Source organism: Dreissena polymorpha, chromosome 6 (assembly GCF_020536995.1).
Source record: "Dreissena polymorpha isolate Duluth1 chromosome 6, UMN_Dpol_1.0, whole genome shotgun sequence".
Taxonomy (NCBI): domain Eukaryota; kingdom Metazoa; phylum Mollusca; class Bivalvia; order Myida; family Dreissenidae; genus Dreissena; species Dreissena polymorpha.
The window spans coordinates 4194328-4214433 of NC_068360.1; the positions used below are offsets into that span (position 1 = coordinate 4194328).

A 20106-nucleotide genomic window follows, 5' to 3' on the forward strand; every position below is an offset into this window, starting at 1 on the left:
TCTTCCCTTTATCCTACGGCTTTATTTTCCGGATTTCAAATTTGGGACAATTGACACCCCTGTGTATAGCGCTCATGTTCGGGGTTACTTTCTCATTATTAATATGCAGATTTTCAACACTAATGTTGTTCTTTGTCTATGGAAAAATCTGTGCAAATCAATAAATTCATTAAAATTAACATTTGTCCCATTTTTAACCAGGTTTTTCGAAGGAAAAAACTGGTTATAAGATTGTCGAATGTCTGCTGGCGGGGGGGCGGAACAAGCTTGTCCGGGCCATAACTTTGTCGTTCATTGTGAGATTTTAAAATCATTTGGCACATTTGTACACCATCATTAGATGGTGTGTGGCGGGAAAGAATTATGTCGATATCTCCAAGGTTAAGGTCACAATTTGAGTTCAAAGGTCAAAAATGGCTATAAATGAGCTTGTCCGGGCCATAACTTTGTCGTTCATTGTCAGATTTTAAAATCATTTGGCACATTTGTTCACCATCATTAGACAGTGTGTCGCTCAAAAGAATTACGTCGATATCTATAAGGTCAAGGTCACACATTGAGTTCAAAGGTCAAAAATGGCAATAAATGAGCTTGTTCGGGCCAGATATGTCATTCATGGTGAGACTTTAAAATCATTTGGCACATTTATGGGACGGTGTGTGGCACGAAAGAATTACGTCAATAATTCCAAGGTCAAGGTCACCACGACTAAAAATATATTTATTTTGATACAGACGAGGTTAATTATAAACAATTATCAGATAAAGGGAGACAACTAAAACTGAACTGATTAAATCAGTACAGTTTAAGTTGTCTCCCTTTATCTGACTTTTTTCACATTGAAAACCTGGTTTTGTGACAATTTTGTCCCTTGTCTTTACTTAACTTGAATTACCTTTAACTATTATATGCACATATATTTTACTCAAATGAATAGTAATGTTACATGTAGTGCGTGAATATGAAGTGGTTTCACAATATATATAATAGTGTTAAACCATTAACTGAAAAGTTGGCAACGTAGAAGTTGTAAAGATATTGAAAGTTGATGTTCCTTAAGAATCGAAAGTTGAGAAGTTGTAATCAAAAGACAGTATTTTACATGATTTAAGATCGATCTGAATATATTCAATCAATAGCTGTCGTTTTTGGTCTGTAAATATTTGTCTTGATAGACCGCAGTGAGAATTTAGAAGTGGTTTTTCTCCTATAACTATTATGCCCACACGAAGTTGTAGGCAACAAGCATCGCGCTTGTCTTGCCATGTGCCTGCATATAAGAATATGGACTTAAATCCTTAAGCTTATGTTTTCAACTACTGCTCAAACTTCGAAGTGGAATGACCTAAGGTGATCGTAATTAAAGGACGGAAACGATATTTGCATGATTATGGACTCGATCACTTTTCCACTCTAGATTATATTAGCTTGAAGCTTGTTTAATAAAGCCCCTTTCATTTATGAGTGAATCTTGCTTTAACTCGCGGATGATCATCAAGAAAGGAATTTAGGCTGCCACACTTTTGGCAGAATTATGGTAATTTGTCTGTTTTTCTTTCCACTATATAAGATGATCAAACACTTAAAGGGACCTTTTCACAGATTTTGTCATGAATTGAAGTTTGTCGTTAAATACTTTATATTGATAAATGTAAACATTGGATCTAAAAAGCTCCTGTAAAAACAAAAATAAGATTAAAGAAAAAAGTAACCCTTAACTGGGCTCGAACCACTGGCCCCTGGAGTAAAATTCTAATGCTTAGACCTCTCGGCAATCCGTGCTCATACAATGAATGATGTATTTTATACTTTATATAAGCAATCTTTGTAGTGTCACAAAATATAACGACAACAACAGAACTCTCCAAATTATGCAATCGTTTCGCGTTGCAACGCTTTATAATTTTCAGGTTTTTAAATCGTCAAAAGATGAACAAAATGGATATTTTAGAGCATGGTAAATGTTCCGTATTACTACATATCCTCAAAAATATAACTAAAACGAAAATGTGCGAATCTGGAAAAAAATTGTCAATATACCAAAACATGAAAAGGCCCCTTTACGTTTATTTTTTTATGATAACACATTGTAATGAATTTATGCGTAGTTAAGCTAGAAGTTATTGAGATTTGAGCTTGAAAATTGATTTACAGAGTTATATAACATCAAAGCTCGATTATACCTGGTAAATAAAAAATTATGGGGTGACAACATGTCCAGGATATTACTCAAAAGGTCAGGGTTGAAAGTGGAACCATGCAAACGACAGTAATTAAAAATTAGATAAATCCATTGAATTTCTTTGTTAACCAACATAGACTAGTGAGAAGGGACTATGGCGGTTGGGGTGCAAACAAGAGTACATCCTAATATCGTGTCAGTGTTTAAGGGAGCGGTAATGATGCACGGATATCATTACTCAGAGCTGTGTTTATCTCCCGTACAAGTCCGGAGAAAAACGATTTATCACGATCGACCAACTCCTTGTTGACTATGAACAATCATTATTTCGCTTAAATTATTTGTAGAATACCGATACATAACGAACGATAACACGTTATGCTGACGCTATGTACCATCTAAACGAAATGGTTCAGTCGGTAGTAATAAATCTCACGACTTTATGCCGGAGACGGTCGACTAAGTAGCATATTTCCCTAACAAAGTAAACTTTAGAGACTTTTGCACATGCGCACTTGCATAGTTTACGGGTCTTGCATATTTTACGCCACACCTGTATTGAATTTGCGATTCGGCGTACAGCTATAGTGTTTTATTGTTTTATTTTAATAACAGTTGGTGTTAATATGTACAATTTGTCATAATAATACAGCAAGAAAATATATTTTACTCTAACTTTAAGTTTTAATGTAAAAAATATTGGAAGTACTTATCAAACTTAGAAGCAGTGATTTTCAAATCGAAAGTAGAAAACATGTGCACTTGTTGTTTATACACAATTCCAGTCTTGTTAGACACAGGTCGTCTGCAGAAGAGGTGTTGATGAATCCCGGCTTCACCTGTACTGCCGCTATATGTCCCAACAATAACGGTAAATGTCGCATTCATTAAAAATAAGTATTGTGCAGTATAACTGTCATAATTTAAAGCCTCGCTATTCCCGGTAATGCTTTCCAGGTGAGTGTGAACCGGAGTGTACCCTAAGTCATTTTTTAAACCAAAGACCTATAGATAACAGTTATCGATAGGTCTTTGTTTAAACAAACTGTGTAGCCGACATGTATATATTTTTTTATATTGAATATTAAATCCATTGGCGTTGAGATCTTAGACATGTTGATTTTTAAAGGTTTTCAGAAAGGGATCTAGGGATATATTTTATGAAATAATTTGTGGAAGACCTATAAAAGAGGCTACATAATAAATATGAAAGACCTGTGATTTGCGCTTTCAGATATGACAGGGTTTTATATGTACATGTAAACTGAAAACTGATGAATCTAATCGCGTGACCAGTTTTGACCCTGTGGGACATAATTTGAAAACACTATTTCAGGGCCTTTAGATGATGCTAAACACTAAGCATAAAATCCATTAGCCTTTAAGTTTATGAAAATGAAAATTCAAAGACATTCCATATATTTGTATAAGTGTATATTTAAGCGGTAATCTTCGGGGCCGAGCTCCTTTTTTTTGCTTTTGGGAGCATAATTTTAATAAGCTTTGAAGATGTTACACAACTATGGTACAAACAAAATATTGAACATTTACACCATGGGGTTTCAGATAAGATTGTTTAGTTAAAAACACTTCAAATGGCCGCATGGCTTAATAAATCAACGGACCAAAACGAATATAGGAGATTTCTTATTAATATAAAGTTGACACATGGACACACGGACACGTCACTGACGGACACGGTATCCCATAGCACTCCATGAGCACAGTGTGCTCAGGTGAGGTAAAACCTATGTTAAAGGGTTGTTGTTCACACTTTGAAAAATTGACAAAATTGAAAAATATTGTTTCGGATTTGCAAATTTTCATTGTAGTTATGATATTTGCTTTAAACAAAAAATACCAAATTGTTTCCATGCTCTTAAATATCCATTAAATGCAAATTTTGACGATTTGAAAACCTAAAAATTATAAAGCGTCTCAGACGCGAAATGAGTTATTTTTAGTCAGAAATTGTGAATGGGATCCCAACTAGTATACCAGAATGCAGCATGCGCATGCGCGCTGCGCTTATCCGCTTTTGGTTTACAAACAATGCATCTCATTTCTTGATCGAAAATATTAAAAAAAAAGAAACAAAAGCCGGAGCCAGCGACATCGCTCGAATTTATTCAATCTTGGCGACAAGACTGAGTGTTTGCAGAACCATAGGAGTATCGTTGGAAGAGACGAAGACAGGGAAATGGCTTAAACACACGAATTGTAAGTCATATTTTAGAAGCTACGTTTAGTTTTTGGCAAGTGTTGCCTGTTTACAAAGGAATTTTAGCAAAAGTTTGGATAGGTATTTAGTTTTATTGTATGGATATTTTACTCTGCAACGAAACCAGATACGCACTGATAACATAATTTGTTAATTGCGCGTTTTAAAATAAGCCTTTATGCCCCTATGCCAAGATGTTCGTGTCAATTTAATGAATTCGTTATAACTTATAAGGAACACTCCAACACGTGTCAAATGAAGCATGAAATTAATGATAAATGATGAATTATGAATGATTAATTTATTCGGTATATATTATATTATAAAATATACTGGTATGCAAACGTATGTTATATTATGTAATCAATTATTATTATATGATAATATGATTATACAGTTTATTCCCTGATTTTAACATCAATTTTGTTGTTTTTTAAAATTGATATGTTATCAATTATATATTCTAAAATAAACCTTCTTTTTAAGGTATTTAGGAAGACGTGCCAGCAAAACTATTGCAAGTTTGACTGTTCAGCATAATGTTAGAACAACAAACTCTTCACCTATGCACGGTCATCAGCCCCCGCCAGGTCCTGGCCTGTCATTTGTGTCACAAGGAAGTACCACACCTGGTCATGTGTCAGGAATTGGAGAGATAACATCTTACTTAGAGTATGCAAACAACCCTGTCTTAGCATATTTTAATTGATAAAATAATATATTTATATTCAATAATATTCTATGTGCTTCCTAAAGTTCCTGGGTAATATAATTGCTTTATATTTTTTTTTACCAGAAACTTTTTATGTTATGAAAACCAGAGGATATCCGATAGCTGGTTTGTTTTCTGAACTGTTCAGATAACTTGCATGGTGATTGGTCATGAAATTATTTCAATGCAATTCTCCTCCAATCTCTAGTTGTACAGTAATTGTCAGTTAGTGACTCAAGTATGATAAATTCATCATATAATACGCTCATACTGGTGAATCAAGAAGCCAAGAAAATTATTGGTAGGTTCATAAGTTAATACTGGTGAATCAAGTAGCCCAGAAAAGTATTGGTAGGTTCATAAGTTAATAAAGGTGAATCAAGTAGCCCAGAAAAGTATTGGTAGGTTCATAAGTTAATACTGGTGAATCAAGTAGCCCAGAAAAGTATTGGTAGGTTCATAAGTTAATACTGGTGAATCAAGTAGCCCAGAAAAGTATTGGTAGGTTCATAGTTAATTCTGGTGAATCAAGTAGCCCAAAAAAGTATTGGTAGGTTCATAAGTTAATTCTGGTGAATCAAGTAGCCCAAAAAAGTATTGGTAGGTTCATAAGTTAATACTGGTGAATCAAGTAGCCCAGAAAAGTATTGGTAGGTTCATAAGTTAATACTGGTGAATCAAGTAGCCCAGAAAAGTATTGGTAGGTTCATAAGTTAAAACTGGTGAATCAAGTAGCCCAGAAAAGTATTGGTATGTTACCTGATTGGCATGATATGAATAAAATAATGTTTAAAATAGCAAACAAATTTCAAACATAGTTTTTATGATAAGTTTTAGTGTACATTTCAAAATTACAAATATGCTTATATGTTATTCAGAGTAAATTGAAGGCAGCCAACAATTGGACGGTGGTGCCAATCAATGAAAAGAAGGGATACACGTACATGCACTGAGTACACAGAGATCATCAAGGAAAAAACACTTAGATCAAAGTTCCTTTTTGATTCAGCTTATCCAAAGCTGATTGCCTCTACAATTGCCCCTTATATATCCACCTGCGGCTAAAGAGGAGCTGCAATATCCAATAGGTCAAGGGCAAGCAACCCGGAAACAATATGAAGATTTACTCATACAAATTGGTACATGGTGTATGTAACTATGTTGTTTTAACTAACTTCAACATACCATTATTATGAATTAAAAAATTGACAAAGCTGAAATCAATGATAACTGACTATGGGTAGGAACATGTTGTGTGAATTTGGCAGCATGGTTATATAGGATGTATACCATTGAGTATGAAAGTGCATGTGTGACCCTGGCTGTTTTTTCAGTCAGTAGATGACTTAAGTATTTGAAATGATGCTTGAATTTATTTGTGTAATATGAAGGCGTGACCAAATGTGTGACATTATGGTCGACTGTCCTGTCATCATCATGGTGATAAAATGTGATTTTAATAAGTGAACTGCTTATAAACATAGGGCAGAAATATCATTGATAAAATACTGATGAACATAGCATACAAGTGCCCTGAAATGCCATGAGAATATGTATTTAAGTTTTAAGTGTGTAAGGTATTGTGAATTTTGTTAATTGTTTTGTTATAAAAATATAGGATCCAAAGTATTCAATCATAGATCACTCTGAACAAGAAGAATAAGTAAAAACCTTGTCTGGCAAATAACTACATAAACAATGGGCCAACTTCCAGATTTTTTTGTCACAAGTCAAGACCATTAACAGGAATTGTTGACTCTTATAGGTGTTATGTATCGTGATTTGTGTTAAGTTTTTTATGGGAGACCCATGATCAAACATGGTGAATTAATTGTTTTGTTATTACAATAGAGGATCCAAAGTATTTGATATAGGTCACTCTGAAACAGAAGAATTTGTGAAAACCTTGTCTGGCAAATAGCTAAATAAACACTGGGCTCAGCATTTTCCTGATTTTTTGTCACAAGTAAAGACTATGAACAGGAATTATTGACTCTTTTAGGTATAAGCTACCATAGTCAATGTTAAGTGCGTGCTGCACACCACATTTGTTTATGTTCCATTAACAATGACATCAAAGAACAATGCTATATATAGACTATGTATTGTTTTTCATTGTTTATCAGTCTATAAACAACCATTTATTATGCCCCCCTTCGAAGAAGAGGGGGTATATTGCTTTGCTCATGTCGGTCGGTCGGTCCGTCCGTCCACCAGGTGGTTGTCAGACGATAACTCAAGAACGCTTGGGCCTAGGATCATGAAACTTCATAGGTACATTGATCATGACTTGCAGATGACCCCTATTGATTTTGAGGTCACTAGGTCAAGGTCATGGTGACCCAAAATACTAAAATGGTTTCCGGATGATAACTCAAGAACGCATACGCCCAGGATCATGAAACTTCATGGGTAGATTGATCATGACTAGCAGATGACCCGTAGGGATTTTGAGGTCACTAGGTCAAAGGTCAAGGTCACGGTGACCCGAAATAGTAAAATGGTTTCCGGATGATAACTCCAGAACACATACGCCTAGGATCATGAAACTTCATGGGTAGATTGATCATGACTCGCAGATGACCCCTATCGATTTTGAGGTCACTAGGTCAAAGGTCAAGGTCACGGTGACCCGAAATAGTAAAATGATTTTCGGCTGATAATTCAAGAATGCATATGCCTAGGATCATGAAACTTTATAGGTAGATTAATCATGACTCGCAGATGACCCCTATTGATTTTCAGGTCACTAGGTCAAAGGTCAAGGTCACGGTGACCCGAAATAGTAAAATGATTTTCGGATGATAACTCAAGAACGCATATGCCTAGGATCATAAAACTTCATAGGTAGATTGATCATGACTCGCAGATGACCCCTATTGATTTTGAGGTCACAAGGTCAAAGGTCAAGGTCACGGTGACCCGAAATAGTAAAATGATTTTCGGATGATAACTCAAGAACGCTTTTGTCTAGGATCATGACACTTCATAGGTACATTGATCGTGACTTGCAGATGACCCCTATTGATTTTCAGGTCACTAGGTCAAAGGTCAAGGTCACAGTGACAAAAGTCGTATTCACACAATGGCTGCCAGTACAACGGACAGCCCATATGGGGGGCATGCATGTTTTACAAACAGCCCTTGTTGTAATAGCCTTACATAAACTGTCATAAAGATGATAAAGTGCTGTTTATCCATAAATAAAAAAATGGTGGAATTCAGAAATAATTTGATCTGTCAAATGTTGAAAGTTGGAAACATTTATTCAAAATGTTATCAATTATAGTTTTGTTTCATGAATATAGAGTATTATGTTTTGTGTTCATTATGTTATGGATTTTGTTGTTTTGGTTTAAAATGTTTTAATAAATAACATGAAGAAATAAGAAGCTAGTTGTTCAATTTTAATTTATTATTACATGTATATTACACAGCAAAACATTACTGCAAGAATGTTAAGTGAACACCTTATTATAATACATGTTGAGTTCAACACTGAACAAAAGAATATGCATCAATTAAAAACGACTCATAATACATTATTATATGAAACTGCATCATGATTCAAAAGTTAAAGAGCATATAGACAGCTTAAACCTAAATAGGTGAACCTTGCTCTGGGAAAATGGGGCTTAATGCATGTGCATAAATTGTCGTACGAGATTAACCTGTGCTGATCATACCAATCAGGCAGACAATTGCTGCTTTATTGTATTTTTTGTTGAAAGGGAGTCTCTTAGAGAAAATCCAGATAAGGCGGAAAGTGTTGCCCCTGATACGCCTGTGCAGTCTGCACAGCCTAATCTTGGACAACCTTAAGTACATGCATTAAACCCCCTTTTCCCAGAGCATGGCTCAAATATTTATTAAATGATTGATTAAGTCTTCCACATAACATCTTTTAAGAAACTTTCAGTAAAACATGTTTATTTGATGACAGGCACGGCAAAATCAGTAGTATATCACAGTATTAATTTGTGTTACATTATAATACTTACATATTGTTGCTGGTTATAAATGTGGAAAAGGTTTGAATATGCTTTGCTACTTTACATGTTTATTTTCTAAGAACTGCCCCTTTTATTTAAGGAATACTGTATGTATGCCCCTGTAATATTTCTGACAAAAGAACAAGATAAATAAATAATGATTAATAGAACAGTAAACTTGGTTTTCATTTTGTATACAAAGGATAATTATGTTCTTATTATTTACACTATATTGAAAGAAATAAGATAACATCATTTAATAAAAAATTCATTACTGAAGATTCAAATTTAAAACAACCGTTTATCCACTTAAATGTTGCAAGCATTCTTAAACAACAAGACTAAAAAAGCTGTTAACAATAATTTTATTAACTACTTCCTTTCATAAAAAAGGCAGGTACAGTTTTGTTGTCGTCCCATTGAAGGTGTCCATGTATCCAAAGGATGTACTGTGATCAATCTGTGTCCTCCACATCTTCAGTGCCAACACGTTATTCCGAAACGTTTCCTGGATAAGGAGGGTGAGTGGATCAGTCACCACTTAACCCTTTTTCTGAAAAATATGAACACATAAAAAACTCAAAACCCCTTGCTAAATCTATCTATATATATATATATTTGCTGTTATTGTCCAACTTTTAAGATGCAGGAACATAATGGCCACTGTTTCGACAGTAAATGAGTTAAATTTTCTACACTTTTGATTTTAAGCTGAGACAATTACATGAGTAGTTTTACGTGTTCTATATTCATATTACAAGCAACAATATTTATAAAAGATAAAATGCATTACTAATTCCGTTAAACAGGCCCACAGACAAATAAAATATTTGATATAGATAAAATGCATTAATAATTCCGTTAAAAAGTCCACAGAAAAATAACATATTTGAAATAGATAAAGTGCATTATTAATTCTGTTAAACAAGCCCACAGAAAAATAAACATGAAAAATGGGTCATATTCAACAACAGTAAACATACTGGTCTCTGGCTTGTACAGTTGTCAGGCCATGCCACAACAAAGCTGGTCTTCATCATGGTCTACCAAATGGACAATTCTTGCAAACACACCATCATGGTTAGCTTGAGGATGGTCCAAGCTGGGCCAGGACAGGCTGTCAGTGATAACTGCTGACTGTCTGGCAGCAATTTCCTTCAACAGCTCCTATGCTTCCGTATAAGTAAGGTGGTCTATGATATCCTTGAAAAGACATTTCTGCATTTAACAATAAATGTTTTGAACATAAAGCTAAGAATTTTGACACAAGATGTAGCTACATGTACATATAGAATTTTTTATTTTTCATGACACCATTTTTAAACATTCCTGTCAGGGTTTTTTGTAAAATTTCAATATTCACCTAGTGTAGTGTAGGATCATTTTTTAAATTCTTTGCTCATGTAGCAACACAGTTTTACATACAAAGACTTTGTTTTATATATCAACAATAAATGCATTGAACTGTGTTTTTTTCTGTTTCCATTCAAGAATATTGTGAAATGACATATTTTTTTCAATGAAATCTCAACTTGCCTGAATATCTGAAAACATTATCTACAAATTATTTCAATATTCTCAATGAAATCAACAGAAAAAAATGCAGCTAAATAAGTATACCTTTTCTGTTTCTTGTACCAAAGTGACGAAATCCAGTGATCCCTTCTTCATAAACTTCTTGGTTTAATTATAGTTGTATCCTATTGAAAAACACAATTTAAACCACTTTTTAAAACTATTTATGGTCTCTATTAAAAAAGTGAGTTGTAAATATGTGGTATTATTATCTAATAAGTTTTCTTTGACATTCAGGAAATCAAATCTTGAGGATATTCAAAACAATTGAAAAAAGAGGAATATCCAGAATATTCTTGGCTTTTACAAATTTAATGATACGTGCATTTCAGATGACCTGTATTTGATTTATTCAAAATACAATGTACTTTTGAAATACACATTTATCAAAATATATACGTGCTTTGGTAAATTAACAAAGAATATAAAGATAAAATACTTTAAATAAAGAAACAATAAGATGCACGAAAATAAATTGGGGCGAGTTGTCTCTTGGTTGGAGCGAGTGACCATATGTTTGATGCTAGTTTGTTTTGGGGCAAGTTGGTATTGGGGGGAGTTGTCTGGCGCCAGCTACATGCATTTGATGCCATGAATTACTAAACTGTGTTACTATTTTCAAAAATATTTTGGTTATTCAGTTTATTTATAAAATAGCTGTGCAGAAGAAACTGATATAAATACATTTTAACCCTTTGCATGCTGGGAAATTTGTCATCTGCTGAAATGTCATCCACTGAATTTCTAAAATTAGCCATTTCTTCGATTTTTTTCAAAGAATACTATCAGAATAGCAAACAGTTTGGATCCTGATGAGACGCCACGTTCTGTGGCGTCTCATCTGGATCCAAACTGTTTGCAAAGACCTTCAAAATTCGGTTCCAGCGCTTAAAGGGTTAACTATGAGTTTTGGGTTTAAATTAATAAACTACCAGTACCATTCAAATGCATTTTAGTTAATAATAAATGTCATTGTCATATAACTCACAATAACGAATATGTCAATAAATGCACAGCATCTTGAATTGCCTGCCAACAAATAATGTTGTCACTGTCAGTTATGAGGAAAGAAAAAGATACTGTAATGTTTAAATGATCTCAGTACTCCAAGGCTAATGATAAATTTAATTTATTTGCGCGAATACTAAAGTTAATTCTGTATTCAACTTGGCTTTTAATTTTAGTCTCTGTTAAGTGTAAACGAGAGAATCAGTATTTACGCGTTCTGTGATGTATATGCATATACTTATGTAACGAAAACGAATCATTTGATCAGTTATACTATTTTAATCTACTTTTATAAAACAAAAATCATACGCACTATTGAGTTTAACAAAAAAAAACATATTTTACCTTCTTCTTCCGTGTTTGACAATACAGATTCCGCCATATTTGTTGTTGTTGTTGTCACAATGCGTGTTTATATTTAAATTTAAAATCTATATTTAGTCGGGGAAAAAACCGATCCAAGGGTCAGTGGTTCGAGCCTTGGTGCGGCTTACTTTTTTCTTTCTTATTTAAACTTTATTTTTGTTTTATACTGGAGTACGTTATTTGCGATGTTTAAATTTATCAATTTAAAGCATTACATGAAAAACTTAAAAAAATGCAATTTAAGTGTGAACAAGCCCCTTTTTCATTGATAAAAATAATTCAGTATTAATAAGTATCTTTAAAATAAATAAAGATGTTCTTGCTTTTTGTACAGTAGTTTAAAAAAAAGCCTTTACAGTTAGGCACATAAATATAAATTCATTGAACGGGTGCATTACTATCAACTACATTGAAAAATGAACACGTACTGTACTTATTTTCAAGACAGAATATCAAAAATTATACGCTGGACGGGAGATACCAATAGGTGCGATGTAATGACCTTGTACATAATTGAACTACCGTCTAGTGGGTCTCATGTAGGAATGTTTCAAAGGGTATGATGTAAATACATGAAATAACTTAAAGGTACTTTTTACTTAAGATATAGTTGTGTGACTTCGTCACAATATCACAACGTTTATAATCTACCATCATACAGACATAAATATTTTCACATTGTTTGAAAACATCTTCCAACTTAGTTTGGCTAGTAATTTGTTTTTGTTCCAATCGAGTGTGCAATGTGGAATTCATTCGATTGTTGTTGGCAAATTATCATTTTTTAATGTATTATTTCTTGTACACCACAGTTTGTTTTACATAATACATGCATACAGATGATGGTAGAATTCACATTTAGCACCAGTCATTCCTACCAATCTTATGCTTACAACGAACCATTGTTTTTATCCATTTTAAAAAACAGTATCTTATAAAGTATTGTTTTACACTGTTTATCTTTCAGAGACAAGAAATATTTAACGTTGACATCGACATGAATAAGCAATCCAGGTACATGAACACATAAATTTGTGAGATATTGTATAAATTGACAACTTTTATGTACCATAAATTTTGCGGTTTATCGTGTCCACATATGTATGTTTGAATGTTGGTATGGTTAAGTATATTAAATCTTGGATATACACATATTTATTCTTAGATATACTCACACTTTGTATATAATTGACCAATTTAAATGATAAGATTTCTTAACAGTGCTTAATACCTGTTGCTTAACTGTTTTAGCGGCGTTAATACGTTTGAAAAGGTATTCTCAGATATAAGATCTGCAGTGAAGGAAATGATTCCCCGGATGCAGGTAACTCAACAAATGAATCCGAATAAGTAAAATTTCTCTTTAATTTGACAAAAAGCTTTTTGACAAAATATGGAATACCGACTACCAAATTATTTAATTCAACGTGTTTACACAACGTTTAACATTGAACAACATAATAGAGAACAGGAACTGTCCTGATTTTTCTTGTTTGAAGTTATCCCTTTTCAAGGTTAGGAATCATAATCAGTCTGTTTCCTTAACCTGTCCTGGTAAAGGTTCCAAACAAACTATTTAGTAACATCCAATATACTGATTATGCGGTATCCCACTGTGTTATAAACAAATTCGCACGTCTGCTGTAATGTCTTTTTTATATCCGTTCTAAGGAACCAAGTGATATGCTTGAGGAAAAAACAGCGAATTTTGAGTCATCATTGAGACAAGCGGAAAAGATGGTCAAAGATCAGGATTCTCATAACCGACGTCTGTCTGAAAGGTGCTGTGTTCTGGAAGCAGCTCTTAATGCTAGCCAGGTAGATAGACACATTTGTACGAAAAACAATTGTTATTTTAGCTCGTCAAAATTATCCCGACACTTATTGTTGTTCATGAACTGTTTAAAAATCGTGACGACTAATATTTTAGTTTCCGTATCAAGATCGCTTAACTCCACTCCGCTACGACAATTGTGTCATCAAATTTGTGAAACAAGTACATCAACATAAAGTGTGTTATTTATTTATTTAATATTTAACTCACACATTTTTGGTTCGACTGCATCCAAAGACCAAGGCTTGTTGAGGCGCTCTCCATTCCGTTTCCTTAGTGCAACCACAACTTGCGATCTTTAGGGGGAGATTACGTGAGTAAGGATCAAACCCGGGACCTCCTGGTCGCTAGGCGGAAACCGCATACATTACACAACGGCAATATTATGCTATTCATATCAGTTAGGACGACTACTAGAATGAAAATTTTAAATTTATCAATATAGAAAACACATAAGATGCACGTTTTCTTCCGTTAATTCGATGATGCATGTGCGAGAACATTGGCGTCTCCTTTATTCTATACCTATTCTATCAACAGCAAATAATGGCTATTTATGTGGAACTTGTTTCAGGAATCTCAAATATCCACAGACCATTGTAGGTAAGTTCTCCAATTATCGGCTGTTATATATAAAAAAAGACATGAAATAGACTGGTTATATGATGGGATGGCGGGAAATCGATATTTTCCTGTGTTTAACAAAAATAGATGATGGCGTTGATATTTTAATTGTTTATATAAATAATTTATACATCAGTAATTAACTAAAAGATTCATTGATAACTTCTGAAATAACTGAGGTTTTTAATTATACTATATTTTTCATACCTGGTATCTTGAATCGAAATATGGTGGCTTTAAATTTTATTATGTTACATAATTAGTTTAAATTTAAATATATAAATAAGAACTTACACACACATTTAAATAATACATACCCGGTTAAACAAACTTCATTTGACGCTTATTAATAAAATGTGCAACATAGAGGAAAACAGATTGCGCTTGTAATTTAATGACATCTTTCTAAGAGTCAAAACCTTTTCCCATTGTATTTTGCGACCAAGCTTTTGGTCAAGGCTCACCAAACTCAACTTTCTCGTGTTTTAGTTTCAATTATTTAAACTGGAAAATGATCTTAAACAAATTTAAGTAGAATTTAAAAGTATGCATTACATGCATTTCTTAATATACGCGGTTTATTTTCAATACCAATGTTTTTATTAACGAAAACTTTGAGTTTTCCTATTGTAAGTACAAATGAATTACATTTATAAGTTTAATGTATCCTATCGAGTTGCTAAAATAAGCAAAACCATTTGCATAAGAGTCTGATTGAACATTGGTGCAGATGAAACGTATGATCAAAATCTTTGTCTATGTTTATGGTGGTTGTTATTGATTTCAGGGAACTTCTGCCGATAGCAAAATCATTAGAAGACATCTGTGTGAAGAACGAAGAAACTTTTGTGAAGGAAATGGACCTCCTACAACAAGAGATAGCACGCAGAGAAGAAGATATTAAAAAACTAAATTTGTCATTACAGTACGTTGAGTAAAACTAATAATAAAGTGTAATGCCTTTTCTTTTTACATAAAAGTACAGCATTTGTCTTCTTAATCAACAGTTTGAAACAGTTTGAAATGTTATGTCTTCAATTTTATGTTATATTTGATGATGGTGATGATGATGATGATGGTGATGATGATGATGATGATGATGATGATGATGATGATGATGATGATGATGATGATGATGATGTTGTAGTTGATGATGATGATGATGATGATGATGAAGAAGAAGAAGAAGAAGAGGAATAATAATAGTAATCATTATTATTATTATTCTTATTATTATCCTAATAACGAATTTTTATTATAACCATAATAATTACTAATATTTGTGTTATATATTCTTTACATTTCTAGGTCCGTGAAGTCTTGCAGTAAAAAGGACAGAAACAAATGGCAACGACAGTAAATATCGCATTAAAATACTGTATTAATATCATAACGCTTTAAAATTTTGGCATTATCATAAATAAACAATTGCTTGAATATTTCTTGTCACAGTTGTTTAAATCGCGAAATGTGATGGTTTAGCTCTATATTGAATTATTATATTAGACATTTTAAACAAATAATGAACATTACCATATTGGAACCATTAACGGTTAAATTAATATTTCAAAGTTTTTTATCTGCACGTGATGCATGTCATTTATTATCAAATTTATACAGAATTGAAACACACGAAGAACACATTATCATCCTGAAGAAGAAGAAAAAAATACTGCAAAACAGAGTGAAGTAAGATTTCGTAATAACGTCTCTATTTACAACAAACTGATGCGCTTTTGTATCGAACCCGAATTTTCTAAAAATTAATACACAACGTTTAAACCTGCAATACACGAAAACAGATGAAAACAATACTCCCCAACGGTTGTATCATTGCAGCACATTGAACGAAACTGTCGAGGTACTGAGACCTAAGTCTGCTGTGACCTTCGGCGTTAGTAGTGAACCCAGGTTTGTTCCTTCTTTTGTTGCAAACGTTCACTATTGGAATCGCTGTTGCATTACAAAAATGAGATTCTCATTAAAGTTTGAATTTGACCATTAAAACCTAACTTATATTCTAACATGTATATTTATAAAGTATAGTTTTCATACATTTCAAAATTAACTCAGTTATAATGTTTACCGAAAAAGAATTACTTGAGAATGTTTATATTACACAATAAGTCAATTTACGTTTAATGGAAAATAGCTAAAACAGACAACGCGATACCCTCTCGCTTGACTCAGCTGATTAGCAAGGACAGGTTAACACAATTATGGTACAAACAAAGGATAGTATGGTGTCAGCAATATGTCGATTAACAACATGGGTGTACATTTTTTCCGCCACCAGTATATATTAACTATTGATAGTCATGCTAAAGTGGATACAATAAAAAAAGAGAAGCTTAAGTTGCCTGTGCATTGAAGCGCAGTCAGTGAATTAATTAAATAAACTGCTTATATTTGATTATAAGTAGGAAACCCAAACGTTTCTACGTATAAAGGGATTAACATACCACATATAGAGTTTTTGCCAAACATAAGTAATTTGGAATTTTTAGCGTGATTCGTGACAGTTAGTGAGTTAGAACCTTTACAAATGTTTTCAACCTTTTAAGAGTTCAAACGTTAAGCATAGGTCTGCATCTTATATTGAACAATAAGATGTAGAACGACAAAAACAATGAACAACATTTTAAGCGAATAGATAATCTTGTATAATAAACGTATATATTTATAAACAGAAAGAACTCGCATCACACTCAAGTACATACAAATCTATGACATTTTCCCCACATGGAAATAGATAAATGTTTATGCTTGATAAGTATTGACAACTATCGAAAAGGTTTTGTTGCGTTTTCAGTCACCAACTTGAGCTGTTGATTGAAAAAGACGCGCAATTGAAACAAGAATATGATGAGATTCAAAAAGAACTTAATAACCATGACAAGCTGTTGAGCGGTCATCAGGTGAATATGACGGTAAATATTTCAAATGTGTTATGTTCCAACAGCTAATTAGTAAATTGCAATAGTTTTCCATTCAATAATGCTTTGTACCCGCATTATAGCTTTCTCTTGTTTAATATTGTGAAAAGTTTAATTAACTCAAAGGATTCTTTTGTAACTTAAATACGAAATAATTGACTCCTATCTTTAAATCATGAACCGTTCCAAAAAGCGGCGATGCATAAGCTTTTAATCTGCAACATTATAAAATAATTTGTGTCAACTATGATAATGATATTTACCCAAAAGCATACATGTAACATACACAAGCTACAGTTAACTGATGTCATATATGTTCTCATATCAAGGTATCAGACATATGATTAATAAAAGACCACATAGATACCAGACCTTATACAAGTAATCATATCATATTCGTTCAAGTCACGGCTCACTAGTCATACATAAGGTCTCTAGTATAATTTGTGTTTCAGTGATGTTCATATACTTGTCGCTTTTTTTCAACATTTCGATATAATGAGTGCTATAATTGGTAGTGCATTATTCAATCTGAACATACTTATTGCTGTAATATAACTATTGCTTAATAAATAAGATCAACTACTATTAAAACTATAAGTACCCTTAAATGAGCTCAAAGGGTTCATCTTAAGTTTTTGTTTGAAGCAGATAAAGAAAACATCAAAATCATCCATGCTGACTTCTGTCAATAACAACACGTTTTACTCCTTGCATAACTTTTGCAATATTGAAGATAGCAACTTGATATTTGGCATGCATGTGTATCTCATGGAGCTGCACATTTTAGTGATGAAAGGTCAAGGTCATCCTTTAAGGTCAAAGGTCATTTTTTCTAAAATAGCTGCCGTGCGGCTTCAAAGTGCAGTAGGGGGGCTTTTGTTTCACAAACACGGCTCTTGTTTTTGTATACATTTAGACTTGTCGAAGCAATGGTGTCTAGATGTGTCAAAAGAAGGCAGTATAGACTTGTCGAATCAAGGCTGTATAGAAGTGTCAAAGTAGCTGGTCACTGTCATAAAAAACTCTATTTAGAATTAGTTATAAAAAAAGTTCTATAATGTGTTTGTTATTGCACATTTAACAACAAGAGATATTCTTCGTGTCTTGATTTGTTTCAATTCAGAGAGTTTCAGGGTATTATTGTATACAAGCATGATTATGTGAATAATATAAGAATAAAGTGGGCATGTCTGTACATGTTATTACAGGTGGATCATAGGAAGCAAGCCCCACCCCCTCCTAGAAGAAATCCAGAGACACGTCTTAGCACCAGTGTAAGTCCATGTTGGTGTCTTAGCACCAGTGTAAGTCCATGTTGGTGTCTTAGCACCAGTGTAAGTCCATGTAGGTGTCTTGCCACCAGTGTAAGTTCATGTTGGTGTCTTAGCACCAGTGTAAGTCCATGTTGGTGTCTTGCCACCAGTGTAAGTCCATGTTGGTGTCTTAGCACCAGTGTAAGTCCATGTTGGTGTCTTGCCACCAGTGTAAGTCCATGTTGGTGTCTTAGCACCAGTGTAAGTCCATGTTGGTGTCTTGCCACCAGTGTAAGTCCATGTTGGTGTCTTAGCACCAGTGTAAGTCCATGTAGGTGTCTTGCCACCAGTGTAAGTCCATGTAGGTGTCTTAGCACCAGTGTAAGTCCATGTTGGTGTCTTGCCACCAGTGTAAGTCAATGTTGGTGTCTTAGCACCAGTGTAAGTCCATATTGGTGTCTTAGCACCAGTGTAAGTCCATGTTGGTGTCTTGCCACCAGTGTAAGTCCATGTTGGTGTCTTAGCACCAGTGTAAGTCCATGTTGGTGTCTTGCCACCAGTGTAAGTCCATGTTGGTGTCTTAGCACCAGTGTAAGTCCATATTGGTGTCTTAGCACCAGTGTAAGTCCATGTTGGTGTCTTAGCATCAGTGTAAGTCCATGTAGGTGTCTTAGCACCAGTGTAAGTCCATGTAGGTGTCTTAGCACCAGTGTAAGTCCATGTAGGTGTCTTAGCACCAGTGTAAGTCCATGTTGGTGTCTTACCAACAGTGTAAGTCCATGTTGGTGTCTTAGCACTTAGGCAGTAACTAAAATCTGATAAACACTTTAAAATAACCAAACTAAATAAATAAAACAAAACACTACTTAAATTAAGTAAAAAAATTAATAAGTAGATACATAAATAATGAATTAATTAGTGAGTGCATTGATTGTGGGGTTTAAAACTACTATTAAAACTATAAGTACCCTTAAATGAGCTCAAAGCGTTAATCTAAAGTTCTTGTTTGAAGCAGATAAAGAAATCATCAAAATCATCCATGATGACTTCTGTCTATAACAACACGTTTTACTCCTTGTACCAGTATAATCTTGAAAAATTATATCCCAGCTCAGATCACTTAAGTATCTGAGAGTCAATTTAGGCCAGCAATTCTGGGCCTTGATGTTCCTCACGTAAATTTTAATAAAGGAAAATCGATTCCTGTTTCAAAATGCAGATTTCTTTCTTAAACGATCAAAGTATTCTTAACAGGTACACTTTCTTAGTCGTTTGTGTGTCCCCCCCCCCTAAAATATATGTGGCAATTAAGGTAGCGCACCTCTAATGATTTCCCGCGATTTATTTTACGATCATTGCCGATCTTAAATGATCGGTTATTTCCGAGAGTGCATTTTTTT

General features: G+C 33.7%; 3 protein-coding genes and 1 long non-coding RNA gene across 15 annotated transcripts in view; 2 read left to right on the forward strand and 2 right to left on the reverse strand.

The window, feature by feature from the left end:
- Nucleotides 1-20106, reverse strand: part of LOC127833774 (major facilitator superfamily domain-containing protein 1-like) — a 124632-nt gene that overhangs the window by 70113 nt on the left and 34413 nt on the right. The window lies entirely within an intron of this gene.
- Nucleotides 1-20106, forward strand: part of LOC127833765 (DNA-directed RNA polymerase II subunit RPB1-like) — a 149812-nt gene that overhangs the window by 53813 nt on the left and 75893 nt on the right. The gene's annotated exons all lie outside the window — the stretch shown is intronic.
- The window catches only part of LOC127833777 (uncharacterized), a 20166-nt gene continuing 2771 nt past the window's right edge, over nt 2712-20106 (forward strand). Inside the window, exons 1-12 of one of the 5 annotated variants that reach the window (XM_052359231.1) lie at nt 2712-3053; nt 9533-9628; nt 13024-13070; nt 13308-13380; nt 13728-13874; nt 14465-14493; nt 15302-15439; nt 15823-15870; nt 16135-16203; nt 16354-16425; nt 17327-17444; nt 18662-18727. In XM_052359231.1, the coding sequence (XP_052215191.1) occupies nt 13054-13070; nt 13308-13380; nt 13728-13874; nt 14465-14493; nt 15302-15439; nt 15823-15870; nt 16135-16203; nt 16354-16425; nt 17327-17444; nt 18662-18727 (777 nt within the window). In that variant the 5' untranslated portion in view covers nt 2712-3053; nt 9533-9628; nt 13024-13053. The remainder of the gene's footprint in view (nt 3054-9532; nt 9629-13023; nt 13071-13307; nt 13381-13727; nt 13875-14464; nt 14494-15301; nt 15440-15822; nt 15871-16134; nt 16204-16353; nt 16426-17326; nt 17445-18661; nt 18728-20106) is intronic. The other 4 variants (XM_052359232.1, XM_052359230.1, XM_052359234.1 and 1 more) reach the window with 4 other exon arrangements.
- Nucleotides 8874-12089, reverse strand: LOC127833782 (uncharacterized). Its single transcript, XR_008027593.1, has 4 exons — nt 12036-12089; nt 10728-10807; nt 10091-10310; nt 8874-9660 (listed from the first exon to the last, which is right to left on the reverse strand). It is a non-coding gene; the product is annotated as an uncharacterized LOC127833782 (long non-coding RNA).